Raw genomic sequence first — 19,933 nt, 5'->3', positions numbered from 1 at the left:
AGACCTGCTTGAGGCTTATCTGACCATTGGGACCCAGTGCTGTCTGTAGGAAATCATCTGCAAGGCAAAAAAAAAAGTAAAAATGTATTTTGTTTGAAAATTCCAAGTTTTTGTTAATTGCCTGTTTTGTCTAAATGTTTCTGCCATAATTTCAGTTTTTCTCCCCTTTCTGCCTGTCCCATCTGCTGCTCTTCCCTTCCTTTTCCTTCCCTGTGGCATCACCTTTCTGGGAGATTCCCCATTTTGGTTAAAATAGCAGGAAAGAAGCTGATTCACCTGGAGAGTGTGATTGTATTTTGAATTCTTCCATGTTTAATTGAGGGACTAATTGGGCCTGCACTTGCAGGAAGTTAAATTGGATGTGCTGCTGGTAACAGCTTATCCTTGGTGTTCAAAATGTTCAGTGTTGGTGCTAAAGCAACAATAATTATAATTTTCTAGTTAAAGTATTTATTAACTGCTGCTTCAGAAGAGGTCACCTGGAAAAAGAGCCAGATTTGTCTGTGAAAATTGCTTTTTCCATGAGATCCTTTGCCTTAGGTTGTGCCTTGGCCTTGGCTGAGTCCTGTGGTTTTTGTTCTGTGAAATGTTTGTGTCACAACTCCTGAACTCTGTGTGCTCTTTATCTGGATGTTTCCTCGTGTGGCCTCTTTATTTGAGCAAATATTTGGAGCAAGAACAGTGCCAGAGGTGCATTATCTTCTATTTTTGAGTAATTTGAAAGTTTCCCCACAGTGTTTAAGGCTGTTCATCATGTGGTGTTCAACCTCTTATTGTCCAACTTAGTGACCTCGAATTGGGAATGCTGCAAGTTTGGATTGGTTTGGGGAAAATTAACTTGGAAAGGATTTTTAAATTATTATTATTCTTCATTTTTTTTTAATAGATTGCTGACTTCAGTTTGTATTTGTTGTTACCATTAACAAAATTTTCCAGGAGTTTGCTCATATTGCTCCTGAAAATCCAAGCGTTGGTTTGTCATGTTGCTTGGGATAAACTGTGAGATTTCCACACCTGGTGACTATAAATAAATGATAGAAAACAGGACCTAACAAAGCACAAACTGGGCTAGAAAATGAGCCTGGCATTTAAATTGGCTGTTTAATGAGTAGTGAGATATGACAGGGAAAGCAATATTTGTTTTATTGCCATTACATGGTGTTGGCTCTTGCAATGAAGAGCCCAGATGAGAGAGTTTCTGTGTGATTCCAGTCTGGATTAAAATTCCCAGCCTGGCTGTGCTTTTGGTTGCTGTTTTGTGTATTTGTATCATATTCTGGTTTCAGTGGTGTAAGACCAGCAGTTGTGTTTGTGCCCCCTCCAAGGCAGGGTTGTGCAATGGAACCACCTTGGTTTGGAAAGTGGTGGAAATAAATAAATTGGAATATGCAAACCCTGCTGGATGAGGCAGCACAGTTGGTGGCTATCGAGTGGTTTTGGCAAGGCCTTAATTCAACAAATATTTCCTGATAAAATTACACTCAGCTGCTTTACCAAAGGCTCTGAATGTGCTTGGGCTCAGGGAAATAATCCCACACCTAAATCCATGTGCAGGGACTGCTGAGGAGGGGTGAGCAGGGCAGGGGTTTGGGATTTTGTTGATCCTTGCTCCAGATATCTCTGTTGGCATTTTCAGCTCTACCTCACCAAGCTTTGGGAATGGCACAGGGGCAGGGCAGGGAGCAGAGCTTTCCATGGCTGGGGTGGGAATTGGTGCCTGCCCAACCCTCCAGCTGTGTTTGTGTCCCTGGGGTCAGAGCCTGGGCACTAGGGACCAGCTCCTTGGGAAGAGGCTGCTCCAAGCAGATTTAATGTGGATAAAGTGCTCCAGGCTCTTTGCAAACTGATGGGAGATAAGGAAAATGGATGTCAAGTGAGATGCATCTTCTAATCCTGGAAGAAATCCCTGCTGGAAAAACAAACCTTTGTGTTTCCTCACCAGCACAGCCTGCTGAATAAGCCATGAGGAATGGATTTCATGCTGTCTCAGACATTCCCTGTCATGATGGAACTGGGTGGTGATTTACCAGACAATGTTTTAATTCAAGTGTCTTTCTCCTGGAGAGGATAAATACCTTTGTGTACAAGTTGGAGTCTCCTGGTTTTGGTGCCTGAAAGCTCTCAGGAGGTGTTGAGGAAATCTTGGATCTGGAATGGGCTGGTGGAGCAGCAAGAATAAAGAGAATTTATTTATCAGGAGTGGGAACTCCTGGGATATGTGTCAGTTGTGAGAAGTGTCTACATAGGGGTTTAAGAAATTTTTGGGAAGCATTAGGGGGTTGGCTTGGGAGTGATGACTGGAATAACTTCATTCATAGAGATGTTACTGGTCTGGATGGCAGCAGGCAGATAAAGAGGTGGTTTATATTGAATATTGGCAGATGAAAAGAGAACAAACTCCTTCCACTCTAAGAATAAGTTGGATATGTGGGCAATGTTTCAGTATTTGTCTCCTGCCCATTACACAAAATGCCTTTTTCTGGAGAAGTTGTGATTGATGCTCTCTTGTGGGAGACTTCCAGAAGTGGATTTCTGTGGTTCCAGTTTGCCAGGGAAGTTGGTTGTGTTCAGGGCCAGTGCTTTCTCAACACAGCAATGGCTGCAGTAGGATCACCTTCCAGAAAAAAAAATAAATTATTCAGATGCATTGGTGAGGAAATGCAGCTGCTCCTGCAGCTTTTCCAACAAAATCCAGATGATGCTTTTAAAGTCTTCCCTGAACTAACCTTGATCCTCCTCTCTGGCCGGGTTTAAGACCCATCACTCTGATGTGCTTCAGCATTCCATGTCCTGGGGTGTGGCAGGGAAGGGAAATGCAGTTTCCTTGGGATGTGAGCAGGGAGAGGGTGCCCCTCACTGCCCCTCCTCCTTGGAGCTGCTGGAATCACCCCCTTCTCCCCTGGAGCCCACAGATGAATTTCACTGCTGCCTTTCCATGGGAAGTTGCCCCAGGTCTCCAAAATCCATCTGTTCAGGGGCACTGGCATTCATTACTGCTCCCACTCTGGCTGCCTTGCAAGGCAGCTGGAAATCTGTTTTTGCTCTTTATTTAACTATGCTGATAAGAGCTTAGGGAATGCATTAATCCAAATTTGTGGAAGGAGCTGGAATGGAGAAATATTTGTTGGTAAAACACCCTACTTGGCAGTGGTGCATTGCAAACATTAATGGAGCTGTTTGAATAAGGGAGTTTACAAACCTCTATTTGAAAATCATTTACTCCCTGACTGTGATACTGCCTTCAGAAGTGGTCTGGTTTTTCCTTTTTTTTTTTTTTTTTTTTTTTTTAAAAAGATGGTTAAATATTTGCTAATGCAGTTCAATTTTATCACAGCTCTTTCTGTGTTTATCTTTCCTCTCTGGAGCAGTTAAGTGGGAGATAACTGAATCCCATTCAGTTCCTTGGCTGCTGCAATATCTGAAGAGCTGCACTTCCAGAGCAGGAGTGGGGGGCCACAAGAAATGAAATTTAAGATGTATTTGCTGTTCTGACAGAGTTTCAGGCTGCAGTGAAGCCCAGGATGTTTTAGGAAATGGAGAGACTCTGCACAGTCCTGCCCTTGGCAGCTTTTGTCCATCAAGTGTATTTAGGAAATTTCTCTCCTGGGCTCTTGTTTTTACTTCTAATGTGGGCAAATTCCTCACGAAAAAAATGGGATTTGGAATAGAAATTGCTCATGAAAAAATGGGATTTGGAATAGAAATTCCTCATGAAAAAAATGGGATTTGGAATAGAAATTGCTCATGAAAAAATGGGATTTGGAATAGAAATTCCTCATGAAAAAATGGGATTTGGAATAGAAATTCCTCATGAAAAAAATGGGATTTGGAATAGAAATTCCTCATGAAAAAATGGGATTTGGAATAGAAATTCCTCATGAAAAACATGGGATTTGGAATAGAATTCCTCATGAAAACATGGGATTTGGAATAGAATTCCTCATGAAAACATGGGATTTGGAATAGAAATTGCTCATGAAAAAATGGGATTTGCAATAGAATTCCTCATGAAACCGTGGGATTTGGAATAGAAATTCCTCATGAAAAAATGGAATTTGGAATGGAAATTCCTCATGAAAAAATGGGATTTGGAATAGAATTCCTCATGAAAAAATGGAATTTGGAATAGAAATTCCTCATTAAAAAAGTGATGTTGGGAATAATTTCTGTTCCTGGGTTGAATCCTCCTTCATTGTACATTCTCCTTAAATCTGAGAGCAGCTATACACTTGGAGTTTTCAAGAATACTTGAAATAATGGGAACAACTTTGCTACCTTGCCAGAAGAAATTGTGTAACTGAACCATCAGTAGCTTTTTTTTTTTTTTGGGTTGAATTTATTCATAAAAACATTGTTTTCCAGCAGTGGGAACCCTATATTTAAGTATTTATGTAAAATACGAGTTAAAATCTTGCCTTGCAATCAAGCCAACAAGGCCTAGTTGGGAATTTCAAAGGAAACACTGAATTTTGAGTGAACTTATGTAATTTCATTTGCATATTAATGTCAGCTTGAATTTGTATAAACTGAGAGAAAAGGCAAAAAAAAAAAGAGAATTAAAACAATGCGAAGCCCTGAGCAGCTGCTCAAGTGCCATTTTTATCCACAGCTCCCTCATTTTCCCCTTAAACTCCAAACACACAAAAGAAGTTGATTTACACTGTAAATTCAGGCCGAGCAAAATCCAATTGGAGCTCACTCGAGCAGCGTTTTGATGTCGGATTCAAAGCTCCTGCAAATTCATTTTATCTCCTCCGCTCGCCCATCTCCCGCTCGTAAATCCTGTTGAAGGAGAATAAAAATGAGCGTGGCCTGATGGGAATTTGGTGTGTGAAGTTCAAAGGAGTTTGCACATCAGAGCCCACGTCAGTCAGGGGGAGGTGTGGGGAAGGCAGCAGGGACGTGGAGCTCCGTGGGGAGCGGATCAAAGTGGGCTCTGGTCGCTCCCAAGGGATGCAGCTTCCATCCCTTCTTCATTAAAGGGGATCCAGGAGGAGCACAGGGGGGGATGGGGTGCAGCAAAATGGCTTGGAAGTGAATCCAAATCTAATTTTTTATTTATTGGCTTTAAATCTGTTTTTTAAAAAATTTAAAATTATATCTTGGCGTGAGGGTTCTGGATTTTCTGAGCGTCGTCACCTGGAATGTTTTGGGTGAAATGTCGAGAGAGGTTTTTGTGGTCGTGCTCAAAAAGTGGGAGGTGTGGTGAAAATCAAGGAGGCACTGGTAAAAATTAAGGGAGATAGTGGTAAGGATTTAGGGAGACACAGGGAAAAATTGAGGGAAACTTGGGTTAAAATGAGGGAGACACAAGTAAGAATTTAGGCAGACATTGGTAAAAATTAAAGGAGATAGTGGTAAGGATTTAGGGAGACACTGGTAAAAATTTAGGGAGACACTGGTAAAAATTAAGGGACACAGGTAAAAAATAAAAAAAAAGAGGTAAGAATTTAGGAAGACACTGGTAAAGATTTAGGGAGACACTGGTAAAAATTAAGGGAAACTTGGGTTAAAACTGAGAGAGACAGAGGTAAGAATTTAGGGGGACACTGAAAAATTGAGGGAGATGGTAAACATTAAGGCACAGACACAGGAAAAAATTGAAAAAATTAAGAGAGAAACAGGTAAGAATTTAGGCAGACACTGGTAAAAATTAAGGGAGATAGTGGTAAGGATTTAGGGAGACACAGGTAAGAATTAAGGGAGACACAGTAAAAAATTAAGAGAGACACTTGTAAATATTTAGGGAGTCAGTGGTAAAAATTAAGGGACACAGGTAAAAAATAAAAAAAAAGAGAGGTAAGAATTTAGGAAGACACTGGTAAAAATAAAGGGAGACACTGGTAAAAATTAAGGAAAACTTGGGTTAAAACTGAGGGAGACACAGGTAAGAATTTAGGGGGACACTAAAAAATTAAGGGAGATACTGGTAAACATTAAGGGACAGACACAGGAAAAAACTGAAAAAAATTAAGAGAGAAACAGGTAAGAATTTAGGAAGACACTGGTAAAAATTAAAGGAGATAGTGGTAAGGATTTAGGGAGACACAGGGAAAAATTGAGGGAAACTTGGGTTAAAACCAAGGGAGACACAGTAAAAAATTAAGGGAGACACTGGTAAAAATTTAGGGAGGCACTGTAAAAAATTAAGGGAAACTTTGGCTAAAGCTGAGGGAGACACAGGTAAGAATTTAGGGAAACACTGTGAAAAATTAAGGGAAATACTGGTAAAAATTAAGGGAGATGCTGATAAAAATTAAGTGACACAGGTAAAAAAAAATTAAAAATTTAAAAGAGAGGTAAGAATTTAGGAAGACACTGGTAAAAATTAAGGGAGGTACTGGTAATAAAGGGAGACACTGGTAATAATTGTCTCCTGTCAGAGAAAAGGTGCTGATCAATGCTTGTGTTCAAATATTAAAATGCAATTTTTTTTTTTGTGTTTGTTCTAACTTCTTCCAAAGTGAGTGATGGGAAGGTCTGTGCAGTTTGAAACTTGAGGAATAAACATGGTAGGAAAGATAAAACCAGTATTTACAGCTAAGAATACAAACATGGGTTGGAAAGTGCTGGGGCTTTGGTTTTAATTGTGCCTTTAATGGGGAAGATGTTTAATTATATTAATAATGCATTCTGAATTAAACTTAGAAGCACATGGAAAATTCTCCAGTGTCATTGAAATGGTGACAAATATTGTAATGCAGATTTGACACAGGGCTGCCTGTTCCTCATCCTGATTTCCAGTTCTCCAGGCCCTTGTGCCATGGAACCAAAACCACTCCATTGCAAGATGCAAAAAATCAATTTTAAGGCAGACAGCACCTGGAAGGGGATTTGAGTCAGACATCCCACCTAGCCCAGTCTGGGGCAGCCCTTGCTCAAGGCTGGCAGGTCTGGTCTTTAATTTGTGAGATTTCAAACAATTCTTCATCTTTTATTTATAATTTTTTCCCCATTAACTGTATTTCTTTTTTACTGTGAGAAGGAGGGATGGGATTGGGCTGCAGGATTTTTTTTTTTGCTCCCTTCTCCAGCTCTGCTGCAGATAATTTAAACATCCACAAATTCATCTTCCTGTGGGTTACTAACAGTGGCTTCCTGAGAAGAGCTGAGGCCTTGGATGATTTTTGGAGCACGTTGAAGCATTTTAATGCAATAAATGAATAATGTTGGTTGCTAACAAGGCATCCTGTTGCCATCACTAATAGATTTTGATGGGAGCTCTGGGACAATCCGTTTACATCCTGAAAAGTCATTATTTTTCACTGTGGGGTTGTTCTTCAGCCTTGCACGGAAATATTTCTTTAGGATGGAGATGTTTCATGTGCAGTTTTTTGGGTTTGCCCCAAGACAAACACGATTTCTGTAGGACCCATGCGTTATCAATCAATCTCGGGCTGCAGATTCTCCAGCCAACAAAAAATCAACAACAGTTTTGCTCTCTTGGAAAGAGCTGGGATTTTTTGAAGTGGTTGCATTGGAAGGGTGATAAGAAAAGCCACAACCTTCATCCAAGAGCTGCATTCCTGGGAAATGTCTTTTCCTCCATGGAGAGGCTTGGGAAGTTCTCTGGGAGGAGATTGCCAATAACTCAGCAAACAGCTCCAGCAGAGGGGATGAGCCCCTGCAGGGCTCAGGTTTGGCTGCTTTGGGTGGGGTTACCCCGGTGCTCTGCATGCACCCTTCATGCTGGGTTATCTCTAAATTATTGCAGTTGTTAAAAAGGTTATTTATTGTAAAAGTGCATCAGTCTCCAAAGGCACAGTCACAGACATTAAAGTCCAGGCTAAGGTTTGGTATAAAGTCCCAAACAGAAGCAGGAGCTGTCCCCAAGGGTACCAGAGAGGCTGGTGATGCTGCCGGAGCTCTGATCGTCTGCTGGGGTGATGGAGATGCTGCAGGCACAGCAAAGGGGTGGAAAAGCAATGGCAAAAAGCAGTGGCAAAAAGCAATGGCAAAAAGCAATGGCAAAAAGCAAAAAGCAATGGCAAAAAGCAATGGCAAAAAGCAAAAAACACCAACTCTCCCCAATACATAATCTTATATAGGATTTTCCCAACAAGCAAACACCTAAATTCAAACCACTACTGCCCAACTTACGAGAATTCTAATTTCTTAACACACCAGGATCCGTGTGAACCACGTGTACATCTGTCTTGTTCTAGCTGAAAAATGTCAGCAATATTCTCACTGAGTTCTGTTTTGTCTAAGTGGTGTCTAACAAGGAGCTCCTGGAGCCTCTCCTGAAAACATCAGTGTGCTTGATAACCTTCACTAGAACTTGTTCTTCTACTCTGGTGTCTGCACCTTTTATTTACTAAAACACTGCAGCTCTCACTGAAACTTACTGACTGACTTATTTATCCTAAAACTCAAACTTACATCTAAACTTACACTCAAACTGATGCTTATTCTTTTACCTAAACTCCCATTCTGTGTGTGGGTGATTTAACATGTCTCAGTCCATCCAAGGGCTTTAATTCAATCCCTGCACTCTGGCTTCTGCCTGAAGGATTGTCTCACTGACTGCAGCACTCTGAAACAAGCTGTGTTTCCATTGTAAATGCAGTTTTAATAAATAATGTTTAATTGATTGACCTCTTGTTGCTGTCCTTCCATATTGGATGGGAATTTCAACTCTGTGTTATAAACAATTATTTATATTGAAACATTAAAAAGCTGTGTTTTCATTGTAAATTCAGGTTTAATAAATAATGTTTGATTGCTGATCCTGTTGTTGTCTTTCCAGATTTGATGGGAATTTCAACTCTGTGTTATAAACAATTATTTACATTGAAACATTAAAAAGCTGTATTTTCATTGTAAATTCAGCTTTAATAAATAATGTTGGATTGCTGATCCTGTTGTTGTCTTTCCAGATTTGATGGGAATTTCAACACCAACGTTTCCAGAACCATCAGCTGTGACAGACTCTCCACCACTGTCAACAGCAGAGCCTTCAATCCTGGACGTGACTTAAATTCTGGTGAGCAGCACAGTTCTACTTTGGGTTTTTTTCTCCTCCTGTTGTAGGGTTTTTTTCCCATTAGACTCAAACATTTCCTTGGCACTGAGAATTTGCATTGATTGCCATAGCAACAAGCTTTTATTTCTCCTTGCAAGTGTCACACTGCTCTTAATTTGAGATTTCATGATTGAAAGCTGATAGCTAAAGTAATGCCCTTAGTCTAAGTACTTTATAAAAATGTCATGAAGATTTTATTCCAGCCTACCATGGATAATTCTGTTGTGGTTTCTGCACTTTTTATTTCTTCCTTTTAATTTTTTTTTTCCCAAGGTTTTCTCCTTCCTAGGCCTGTCTGCTCTGGCATCAGCAGTGTCAGCTGCTGCAGGGGCCACACAGGGAAGTTTCTCTGATCTCCTCAGCTGAGTTCAGCTCATGTGAGGCTGCCTTTGCAGTCATATGCAAAAACCACCAAATATGAGGGCATCTTCAAATATCTCCTTTCTTTGTCTTGTCAGGCCATTTTCTTGACACATTTAAGGACTTAGAAATGTGCTTAGAACCAAAATACACACGGCTTATCCCTGAAAATTTCAGCTTTTGGGCTTCTGGTGCAGCAAGGTTTTTTTCTCTTTTTTGCATCCTAATCAGTGTGGATTAATACAGGAATTTCAGTTGGGTTTAGACAGACTTTGGTCCAGCTGTGCCATCTGACTTTTCAACTTTTTGTGTTGTAAATCAGAGAACATGAATAGATTTTGGTTGTGGATTTCATTTTGGGGAGGTGTTGTTTGTTCATTCTTTTGGGGTATAATTTATTTTATTTTATTTTCATTTTCAGAGGTCTTTTGGAACAAAATGCTGATTTATTTTATTAACTTGACTGATGCAGTGACAGCCCTGCCATTCCACCCTCCCCATCTTGCAACAAACAGGGGGAGAGAGCCCCACATTTTTATAAACTCCTTTATTGCTTCTCTTCCTATAACTTTGCTTTCTGGATTCCTGATGAAATATAAAAATGAGCAATCCCCACAGATCCTTTTCCATCCATTGTGTCCCACATCTTGGATGCAGGTGCTGGCCAGGCTGATTTCCTGACATGCCATGATTTGTGTGGTGTTTCCCATCCTAAAGCCAGGCACTCTTTGTTCACTCACTGTGATTTGCTGGGCTTTGTTTTACTCATCTCTTTATTAAAAAAACCAAACCCAAACAACTCATTAAAATAATGTTTCAATCACATGCAGTTGTTAATTAATCAGAATAATTTTTGAAGGCAAGTTTAGAGTCACTGTTGTAAGAGCAAAGCATAGAATTAATCACTTCAAGGTTTTTAATTAAATTAAGTAAAAATCTTTTTCTGCTGCAGAAGTTGGAGGTTAAATAAGTATTCAAGAAATATTCCTTGGTTTTGAGTGATGAAGAGCAAATAAATTGCAGTTTCTTGTGCACATAATTTAAATTTCTGGTTTGAATTCTCAGAGAAGTGAAGTGAGTGGGTGTTCAGGGTTCCTGCTGCCCTGGCTCAGCACTGAGGCTCAAGTGCCTCCTCTTCCCTTGCCTCTGGCCTGAAAGATTCCTGATGAAAGGAGAACCTTCAAAACACAGCACTGGCAGGAAAGGGCAGCAGGGGAGCAGAGGGAATGAGGGAGAGTTAGAACAGGGATTTATTGACAGCAGACTCTGCTCTGGCTCTGCTGGTACAGAAACAGCCTTGGGGGGAGGTTCTGATTAGGGAGGAAATGTCTGGGAGAGAGAAATGGGATGGACAGAGTGCATTGAGGCAGGAAAACAGCATGAGAGTGGTTAATTTGAGAAACAGAAGTTGGTAGTGGGTGAAGAGAGGAGTTTTGTGTAGGTGAGGTCCAGGGAATATCCTTGGTTTGTGTTTGGGGGTCTGGGAGATCAGTCACAGATGGGGCTGGGTTGGAAGGACCTGGGAGCCCATCCAGTCCCACCCTGCCCTGGCAGGGACAGCTCCCACTGTGCCAGGGCTGGAGAGGCTGCCTGGGGCAGAGACTGGGCAGGAATAAAGCAGGGATTTATTAAAAACCCTTCCAAGGATTCACCTTGGGCAGTGCCAGAGCTGTGGTTACACCCAAGATGGACCCAAATCAGGAGTTTCACACTTTTATCAGTTTGGGTCCATTCCCATCTTGGGGTTAATTGTCCAATTCCAGCTCCAGGCTCTGCAGTCCCACCCTCCCAGATTCTCTCCTCAATTCCCTGGTTGCACTTTTTGGGGCTGGAGCTGCAGGGTGTCCTTGGTTCTGGGCTGGGAAAGGATTGTTCTGTGTGCCTGGGCTGGGAGGAGAGCCTGGAACGCTTTATATGAAATTCAGAGTCACAAATTAACACAGAACAGAATCTAAAAAACATGAAATGTAAAACTGAAGGCATCAGCAGGGTGCTCCAAGCCCTGTCCAGCCTGGCCTTGGACACTTCCAGGGGTGACACAGGCCCAGAAAATCCCAAAGGAGCTCAGAACTCATGGGCTGGGAGAGGAATGGCCCAGAAATCCCAAAGGAGCTCAGAACTCATGGGCTGGGATTAGAATAGCCCAGAAAATCCCAAAGGAAATCATGGGCCATGGGATAGGAAGGGAGTGGGAAGCAGTTTTGGTTAGAGGGATGGAGTTCTCTCAGTGCCCAGCATCCTCCCAGCTGGGGAGATGCTCTCACCCTGTAAATGGGGTTTGAAAGTGCTAATTAGTGTATCTGTCTTAAAACTCTTTAATTTGAACTTCCTGTGGGAGCACTTACCTTTGAGGGTACACTCAGGGCAGAGCCCTTGGTGTGCACAGAAGTCAGTGCTCAATAAATCCATCAACACTCACATTAAACTAAAACCACCTCTGAAAGAAGACAGTGATCAAACACAAAAAAAAATTCCTCTAATCTCATAATTTTCCTTCTCTCATAAGTGTCCTCATGCAGAGCTGGGGAGGAATATCTGTTACACTTTGGGTTTAGGCTCTACTCTGCCTCACTTATTTTTATGCTTTAAAAACTGTGGGTACATCTGGGTCTTCTTGCTGTGTCTTCCTGAATGAGTTTTTCATTTCATTCTGAGCATAAAAAGCAAAATTCCCATGAGTGTCCCCCCTTTTCCCACGTGAGTTCTGCAGTTTAAATAATCCTGCCTATAAAAAGCTCCTGGCAAAACATAAATTTCAGCTCAGCTCTGCTCTGCTCGACCTCGAGCTCAGCTCTGGAATTGTTAATCTTGGCCCAGAGTAAAAAGTGGGATTGGAGTGGTGAGGTTGGAGGTGTTGGAGGGAGCGGAATTTGCACCACAGGCTCTGGCAAAGCCACAGGAGCAGAGCCTGGGAGAGCCCTCAGGGACAGCATCCCCAAATTCCACCCTGAGCAGGGTGTTAAGAAGGGTGATGCAGCTCATGAAACTTTCAGATATGTTTTTTTTCCAGTATTTTTGGATTTTTTTTGTTAAAATAAACGTTTAATCTTAGGGGAGGGAGAAAGAAATAGATGTGTCTCCTCTCAGCTTTAAAAAAAAAATCACTTTTTCTACTGTTTTTTCTTGATAGTAGGTGGCTTTTTAAAATGTTTTTGAATGTCTTGAAAAGACTTTCTTTTATCTTGGTTGGAGTTTTGCATCTGGATTACTTTTAGCCATTAGTACAAAATAGATAAGGAGAAAGTCTTTATTCTCCAGATGGAGACACAGGCTTTGGGCAGTTAGATGAAGAGATCTGTCCTCACCACTCTGAATAGTCCTTTATTTATTAAATCTTCCCCAGAGCCAGTGCATTATGTTATCAGATTCCTTTGGAGGTTTTTTTGCCTTTTGAATAAACAGGGAACCAGTAAATCTTTCTCCTTCTCATCCTTCAAAGTGCTGAAATGTCTGTTCCAGGGCAGGCAGCTTTGGCAGAGTGCTCCTCCCCTGAAATATGCAGTGGTGGCACCAAATTGCCCAATAAATTTTGTCACTTTTATTCCAGGTGTTGATCATTTAAAATCTTAGAATCATAAAATATCTGGAGTTGGAAGGGATCATCGAGTCCAGGATGTGGAATGTTCCTTTAAATCCCTGTATTTTAAACTGATTTTTGGCTGGGTTAAAATGGATGTGAGTTATTTGAGCAGAAGAGTTCATACCCCTCCTTCCAAATCCTTTTAATGGAGGAATCTGCTCCCTTTCCTTAAAATGAAAGAGTTTTTTTACTTCTTTTCCCTTCAGAGTGCTAAGAATTGAGCAGGGCTCTGTCCTGGCTGATGCCACCAGCAGAATGTTAATTGTGGCTGAGCTGCAGAGCTTTTATTCCTGATGACAGCACAGGAGCTGGAATTGGGCTTGACTTGGAAAATCCTGCATCAGATCTGTCTGGAGAGTTAGAGGATGTCTTCACTCTGCAATAAACACATTTCTTTGTGCTGTTTCTTCACCATGAGGGTTTGTCTTGGAGGGACTTGTCAGCCGAGAACTGAAAATTAAACTTGCCTGGTTTTTGTGGCGTGAGATCCAGGGTCAGCAGCCCAGCAAATGTAATGCTAAAGAGGAGGGCTGGAAGAAACCCTTTTATAAGGAGCAATTATGTTCAGTAGTTCCTTTTTCTTCCCCCTGACTGTTTGTGCTGTTCTTTGAAGATTAATTAGTTAATGATTTGGCTGTGCTTTGAAGATGTAAAGTGGTATCTAGAAGTGCTAAGTGTTATCATCTCACATTCCCTTTGAAGTTTTATAAACTCTATCACACAGGGCTTTCTTCCTAAAAGTCCTTTTTGCCTTGTGAGATATTTATAATGAGAGAGAATGAGCATTTCAAATGCTGTCATGTTAATGCTTCCCAACTTTTCCAGTCTGCAGCAGGATTTGGGGTCAGAGATTGCTGCAGGGGACAGAGGTTTTGGGATGGGATTTTGCAATGGCACCTCATGGGAAGCTGGCTGTGTCTGGAATTAAGGAATCAGCTTTTCATGGGGGTCTTTTGATGGAATAACCTGTCCAGGGGCTGGTTTTCCTGGGAGGAGGAGGTGGGAATAAAATACAGGCACTACAAGAAAGTTTGGGGTAAGTGAGGTTTAGGTTAAAAAAAAAAATCATCTACTGTGTGTCCTGGCAAGGAGCAAGAATTGAGGAAATATCTGCAGGGCATTCTTACAGCTTGAGTGGATGGAAAATTAAGAATGTGTTTAAAAAGTCTGGATTTTTCAGCCATGGCTTATCTGCAGGGAGATTGTCTGCTGTGGTCATAGGAAAAAGAAAAAAAATGGGGGGAAAAGCAGAGTTAGGATAAAATTGGTGGTCCCTGGAGAGGTTTTATTGAACTAACACTTGCTGGGGGAAACATGAGCACAACTGTGTCAAAAGGAAGAACAGCAGAGCTTGAGTTTCAAAACCAATTGTTTTATGGGGAAAATGAACACTTTTAAATCCACATAACTCTCGTGGGGAAATAAATACAGCTCATGGCCTTGCAGGAATGAGAAGTTTATCTTTAATATAGCAAGGATTAAAAAAAGCCAAAGCCTTTAAATTATAAACTCCTTTATTACTGTAATATTGTTGGTAAAATGAGACTGGACAGTTTATTTCATCCAGGCTTTTACTGAGTGTTCACATGTCAACTTTGAAATTACATTTTTCAAGTTCTGTAACTCAAAACAAAAACTCCAACACCAGAAATTCAACCTCTTTATACAAAACAACTTCACCCCAGAACGATGAAATCTTGGTGGCTGGGCATGAAAAGAAGGATTTAAATGTTTTATAATCTCATGGCCCTTCTGCCTGCAGGAGAAAGCAGCACTTCAGAGAAAAACTTGATTTTGGGGAGGGGAGGGAGGATTCTCTGGTAGTCCTTGGTCCATCCAGGCAGTGAATTTTCTCATGTGAAGCTGCATTTTTGGACAGAACCCAGCAATCCCAGCCCAGGATCCCAGTGGGAGTTGTAGGCACTGTGGGAAGTGTAAAACACTGTGGCAGAGAGGAGTGGGGAAAGGCCAGGACAGTGGTTTTTGCAAGGTAATTACACTGAGCTGGATGTGGAGAGAACATCGTGGCCACAGCCAGTCTGGGAAACTTGAGTAAGTGCTAAAGTGTGGAGGATGTGGAGCTCACACTCCTCTCAGTGTGGGTATTTGGGTCTAGAGTGTCTGGCTGAGGGCTGAACGTGCCCTGCAGTCCTTTCCAACCCAAATATTGGCATATTTGATAATGGAGGAGATGAAACTGGCCTAATTTCAGTCCTGAGGGAATGCTGAGCTAAAGGTGAAGCACTGGAAATCAGAGCCCCCCTCTGCAAGTTCTTTGAGTTCTGCAATCAAAGAACATGAAAGGAGAAATGGCAGAGAAATATTTTCTTTTTTTTCACACATTTTAAGTTGGTGTGATGCACTTTATTTGCTAGGTAAAAACAAAAGATTTCAAATATCCAGATTTTATTTTCAGGCTGCTGCAAGCAGAGAGGATGCTCTGCCCTGAGTGGAAAATAATCCTGTTCCTGAGGGGGTTTGTGCCTCCCATGCTCATGATTTCCCATTCCCTCTCTTCTGGGAGCATTTTCCTTTTGTTTTAAAGGAAAAGAGCTGCCTGAGATCAGTGGTGTGGCAAATTGGTGATTCCATGGATGAGCATCAATCCTTAGTCAATCCAGGTTCATGGGACATTCCCAATGCACTACGAGGCAGAAATCTCAATTTCCATGGGATTTGTTCCCTTCCCAATGCCAATGGGATCTGTTCCCATCACAATGTCCATAGGATTTGTTCCCACTTTCCATAGGATTTGTTCCCATCACAGTGTACATGGGATCTGTTCTGTCTCAATGCCCATAGGATCTGTTCCCTTCCCAATGTCCATAGGATCTGTTTCTTCCCAGTGTCCATAGGATCTGTTCCCATCACAATGCCAATGGGATCTCTTCCTTCCTGATGTCCATGGGATCTGTTCCTTCCCATTGTCCATAGGATTTGTTCCCATCCCAAAGTCCATAGGATCTGTTCCCATAACAATGCCAATGGGATCTGTTCCTTTCCCAGTGTCAATGGGATCTGTTTCTTCTCAATGGCCATGGGATTTATTCCTTCCTAATGCCCTTGGGATCTGTCCTTCTCAATGCCCATGGGATCTATTCCTTCCTAATGTCCATGGGATTTGTTCCTTCCCAATGTCCTTGGGATTTGTTCCTTCCCAATGCCAATGGGATCTGTTCCCAATGTCCATAGGATCTGTTCCTTCTCATTACCAATGGAATCTGTTCCCAATGTCCATAGGATCTGTTCCTTTCTCAATGTCCATAGGATCTGTTCCCTTCCCAATACCTGTAGGATCTATTCCCTTCCCAATGACAATGGAATCTGTTCCCAGTGTCCATAGGATCTGTTCCTTTCTCAATGTCCATAGGATCTGTTCCCTTCCCATTGCCAATGGGATCTGTTCCCAATGTCCATGGGATCTGTTCCCTTCCCAGTGCCAATGGAATCTGTTCCCTTCCCTAGCACCAAACTTGCTTAATATTTTGGAATTATTCTGCCAAAAAGAACAAGATTTTTTTACATGAGGGCTTTTTCCTCTATGGGAAGGATGTTGACAATGTATTTAATTTCCATGGAGATGTAGAGGTGTATATATTTTATATATAATTGCCTTAATCTCTTCCTTCCTCACTCTGGCCTTGCCTTACTTCCCTGGGTGTGCTTCAGAGATTCAGGAACTGTCATCACATATTAAACAAAGTCAAATCCAGTGTTGACTTTCCAAAAGGCTTGAACTGTTTGCAAATCAGTGAAGTTTTACCAGTGAGTTTTACCCATCCTAGGCAGAGCAGTTTGTGTTCCATGTTGGGCCCAGGTTGTTCTCCAAGCACCACAAGAGAGGCCCTGAGTAACAAAACCTCTGGGTCTGGGCTGCCTTTGTAACTCTGCTTCATTTTCCCTTTCCACCTGCAGTCCTTGCTGATAACCTGAAGTCTAACCCAGGAATTAAGTGGCAATATTTCAGCTCAGAAGAAGGGATTTTCACCGTGTTCCCAGCCCACAAGTTCCGCTGCAAAGGCAGCTACGAGCACCGCAGCAGGTAGGATTTGCCTCCTTCCAATTTCCTGGGAAAAGCATTAATATTGGATTCCTCAAGCCCTGATTTCATTCAGTGTTGTCCTTTGCCAAGCTGCCAACATTCATGAGGAACTTCTAATGGAGTCCCTTGGGTTTTTTTAGGGTTGTTTTTGAAAGCACTGCTCTTCACTTCTAAGAAACTAAAATCCCAAACAGGTTCCTCACCTCCCCCAAATTAAATCAGCTGTAAACAGCAGTGACTTGGAACTCACAGGTCAGCCTGCAGGCAAAATCTGACCTCTATTTGACTCATACTTGACCCCTGTTAATAAAGCAGTAACTAACACACATTCTGCTGATGTGGCAGGTGCATCACTTCGGGGAGGGAGGGGAAGGATGAGAGATTGGAAGGGGCACGTAGGTAGGAGCATTTTTCACAGGTTCAGATGGCACATCATGGATGGTAGGGAAACAGCAGTGAAAATTCCCTTCCACTCAAATAAAAAAGTAAAAATAAAGCATCAGCTGGTGGCAGGGCTTCCTGCACAGGGGTTTCTGTTCTCTACACATGAAGCCAAGAATTGAGGTCCAGTATTTTTTCCTGCTTTTTGTGTCAGTACCATGGGATTGATGAAAGCTGAAGTGGCTTTAATATCTCTGGTCACACATTAATTACTGTACCAGTTAATCAGTCTGTACAGCACATCCAGGAGCCTTTTGGGGACACTAAAGAAGGTCTGGTTTCCTGTCAGAGTTGAGCAATCAAAAGTTCACTGATGGTATCTTCAGTGTGTCACCAAAGCACAAAGTTCTGAGCTTGACTGAGTTTTCTGGGCCTTGGAAAGGTGTGGGCTGAAGAGGTGAGAGCTGGGGGTGCCCCAGTCCTGCTCAGAATTTGGACACTAAAACCATCAGTGATTTTATCCAAATCACTTAGTCTGGGTCATAGTTCCTCCATGACTAAATAAGGGGTATCTTTTTGCTAATATTGACTTCAGAGGGTATTTTGGGTGAATTAATTAGTGAATGCTTCAGTGCTTTGAAGATCAAAGGCCCTGTTTCAGTTGCAGGTATTAAACCAGGGCAGAGCTGCAGGCTCTGATTTGTGCCAGTTGTTTACTGCAGTGCCTTGTCTCAAATCTTCTGCATTTCCTTTCCTCTTAATAAGATTTCTGTGTCTGCCTTTGATATAATAAAATTCAGATCCCAAAACTCTCACTTGGCTGTAACTAGTTTTGTGTCTGGACTAAAGAAGAAAGAGAAATTTGCCATTTTATTTTAATTCCTCTGTGCTGAGTATCTTCCTAATTTATTCCAGGTTGAACCCTTGGCATGAGAGCTTGTGAACTCTTTCACACTTCTCTCAATATTGAGCTGGATCTGAAAACACTTCCATGAAAACAAGGGTTTTGGTGTTAGCACAGACACGTGGCAGCACTGAGAGTCCTCACTGGGGATGTAAAACTGGGCACATCCAAGGCTTGTGGAGCATGACCTCAGTGAGAGTCATCCCAGGGCACCCTGCCTTGGCCAGGAGCCGTTTTACAGCAGCCCAAACACCCTGGGCTGATCAGCTCCCTGCAGCCTCACAGGTTTTTACTTGCCATGGCCCCAGCACATCCCCATTATTGCACTCAGTTCACGTGTGGGTGAAGTTCCCAGCAGCCAGCATTTACCAGGAGGCATTCCTTGCTTCATTCAAACCTTGGTGTGAACTGCAGTGATCCCAAACATTGCTGCTGTGTAAGCAACAGGTTTTATTCCTGAGAGTTCCTGCTGTGACAGAGAGAGAGAAGAATCTGGTTTAGGTTAAAAAATTCAGGAAGTGAGGGGCATTCAGATTCTCAGCTGGCCTTTCCTGGTGCAAGTTTTCATAAGGGGGGAAAAAAATCCTGCTATAATTCATTGTTTCTTCCTGGTTGTTTGAATTGCTGCCTTTTCCCACTTTGTGAGCATTTCAGGGTTTGGTGATGGTGATTTGGCTTTGTCCCTCCTCAGGCCCGTCTACGTCTCGACCGTTCGCCCCCAGTCCAAGCACATCGTGGTCATCGTGGACCACGGGGCCTCTGTCACTGAGACACAGCTCCAGATTGCCAAGGATGCTGCCCAGGTGATCCTCAGCTCCATAGATGAGCACGACAAGGTGAGCTTTCTCCAGGCAAGGGGCAGCTTTAGCTTTCCCTGGGTTTTGGTTCTCACCCAAAGTGGTGTTTGGGAGCTGCCTCCGAGGGGCGGCAGAGCATTGAGCTCACCCTTGGAACTTCTCTGCTGCAGGGGAAACATTTGGGAATCAATCTGCAGGCTGGGAAAAAAAGGGAAATCCCACTGATCTAAGGCAAAATCTTGTACCTGAGATCTTTGTACCTAAAGATTTTTAAAGGCTCCTCAATCACAGCAGATATTTCAGTGTTGGTTTTCATATTTTCAGAAGAACCATGCTCCAAACATGTTCCTCCTCACATCCTAGACTGCTTTTAGCAACTCATTTCACCTCTGAGCCTCTCTTTTTATCTGTGAAAGTGGAAATTATTTATTCTCCTGCAGTTCTGGTGTGAGCTGAAGCATAATTAGTGTTTGGAAGATTCACAGATAATTATGGTACCAGCAAAGGGCTGAGGAATCTGGATTTGATTTCTTGCTCTGTCATTCATTTGACAGGGAGAAAGTCACTTAACCTGTAATATTTTTTCAGTACAGACAACCAGGGACCCATAAGATGCTTCTTTAAGAAGTGTCCAGTTTGGTCTTTACTTTTAGGAACTCTCTACTGGTGAGACCTTGATCAGTCTCCCTGCTTGGGTTTTATTTTGTGAGTAGCAAGAGTTTCAGTTAAATCAAATTGAAGAAAACTGATGATAATCTTTTCCTTAAGTCTTCTCATGAATAATGTGGGAAAACCACTTGTAACTTGGTGCTTTTAGAGAGATTTAATATGGTAAAGTAATCTT

General features: G+C 42.1%; 1 protein-coding gene across 2 annotated transcripts in view; it reads left to right on the top strand.

Annotated features, from left to right (window-relative positions):
* The window catches only part of LOC117000104 (VWFA and cache domain-containing protein 1), an 88,772-nt gene that overhangs the window by 38,061 nt on the left and 30,778 nt on the right, over window positions 1-19,933 (top strand). For both annotated transcript variants that reach the window (XM_033067486.1, XM_033067487.2), the window contains exons 4-6: window positions 8,880-8,986; window positions 16,881-17,007; window positions 18,984-19,128. In XM_033067486.1, the coding sequence (XP_032923377.1) occupies window positions 8,880-8,986; window positions 16,881-17,007; window positions 18,984-19,128 (379 nt within the window). The remainder of the gene's footprint in view (window positions 1-8,879; window positions 8,987-16,880; window positions 17,008-18,983; window positions 19,129-19,933) is intronic.

This window comes from Catharus ustulatus, chromosome 9 (genome assembly GCF_009819885.2).
Source record: "Catharus ustulatus isolate bCatUst1 chromosome 9, bCatUst1.pri.v2, whole genome shotgun sequence".
Lineage (NCBI taxonomy): Eukaryota > Metazoa > Chordata > Aves > Passeriformes > Turdidae > Catharus > Catharus ustulatus.
The sequence above is the reverse complement of the archived record's forward strand: the minus strand, read 5'-3'. Positions and strand labels throughout refer to the sequence as shown.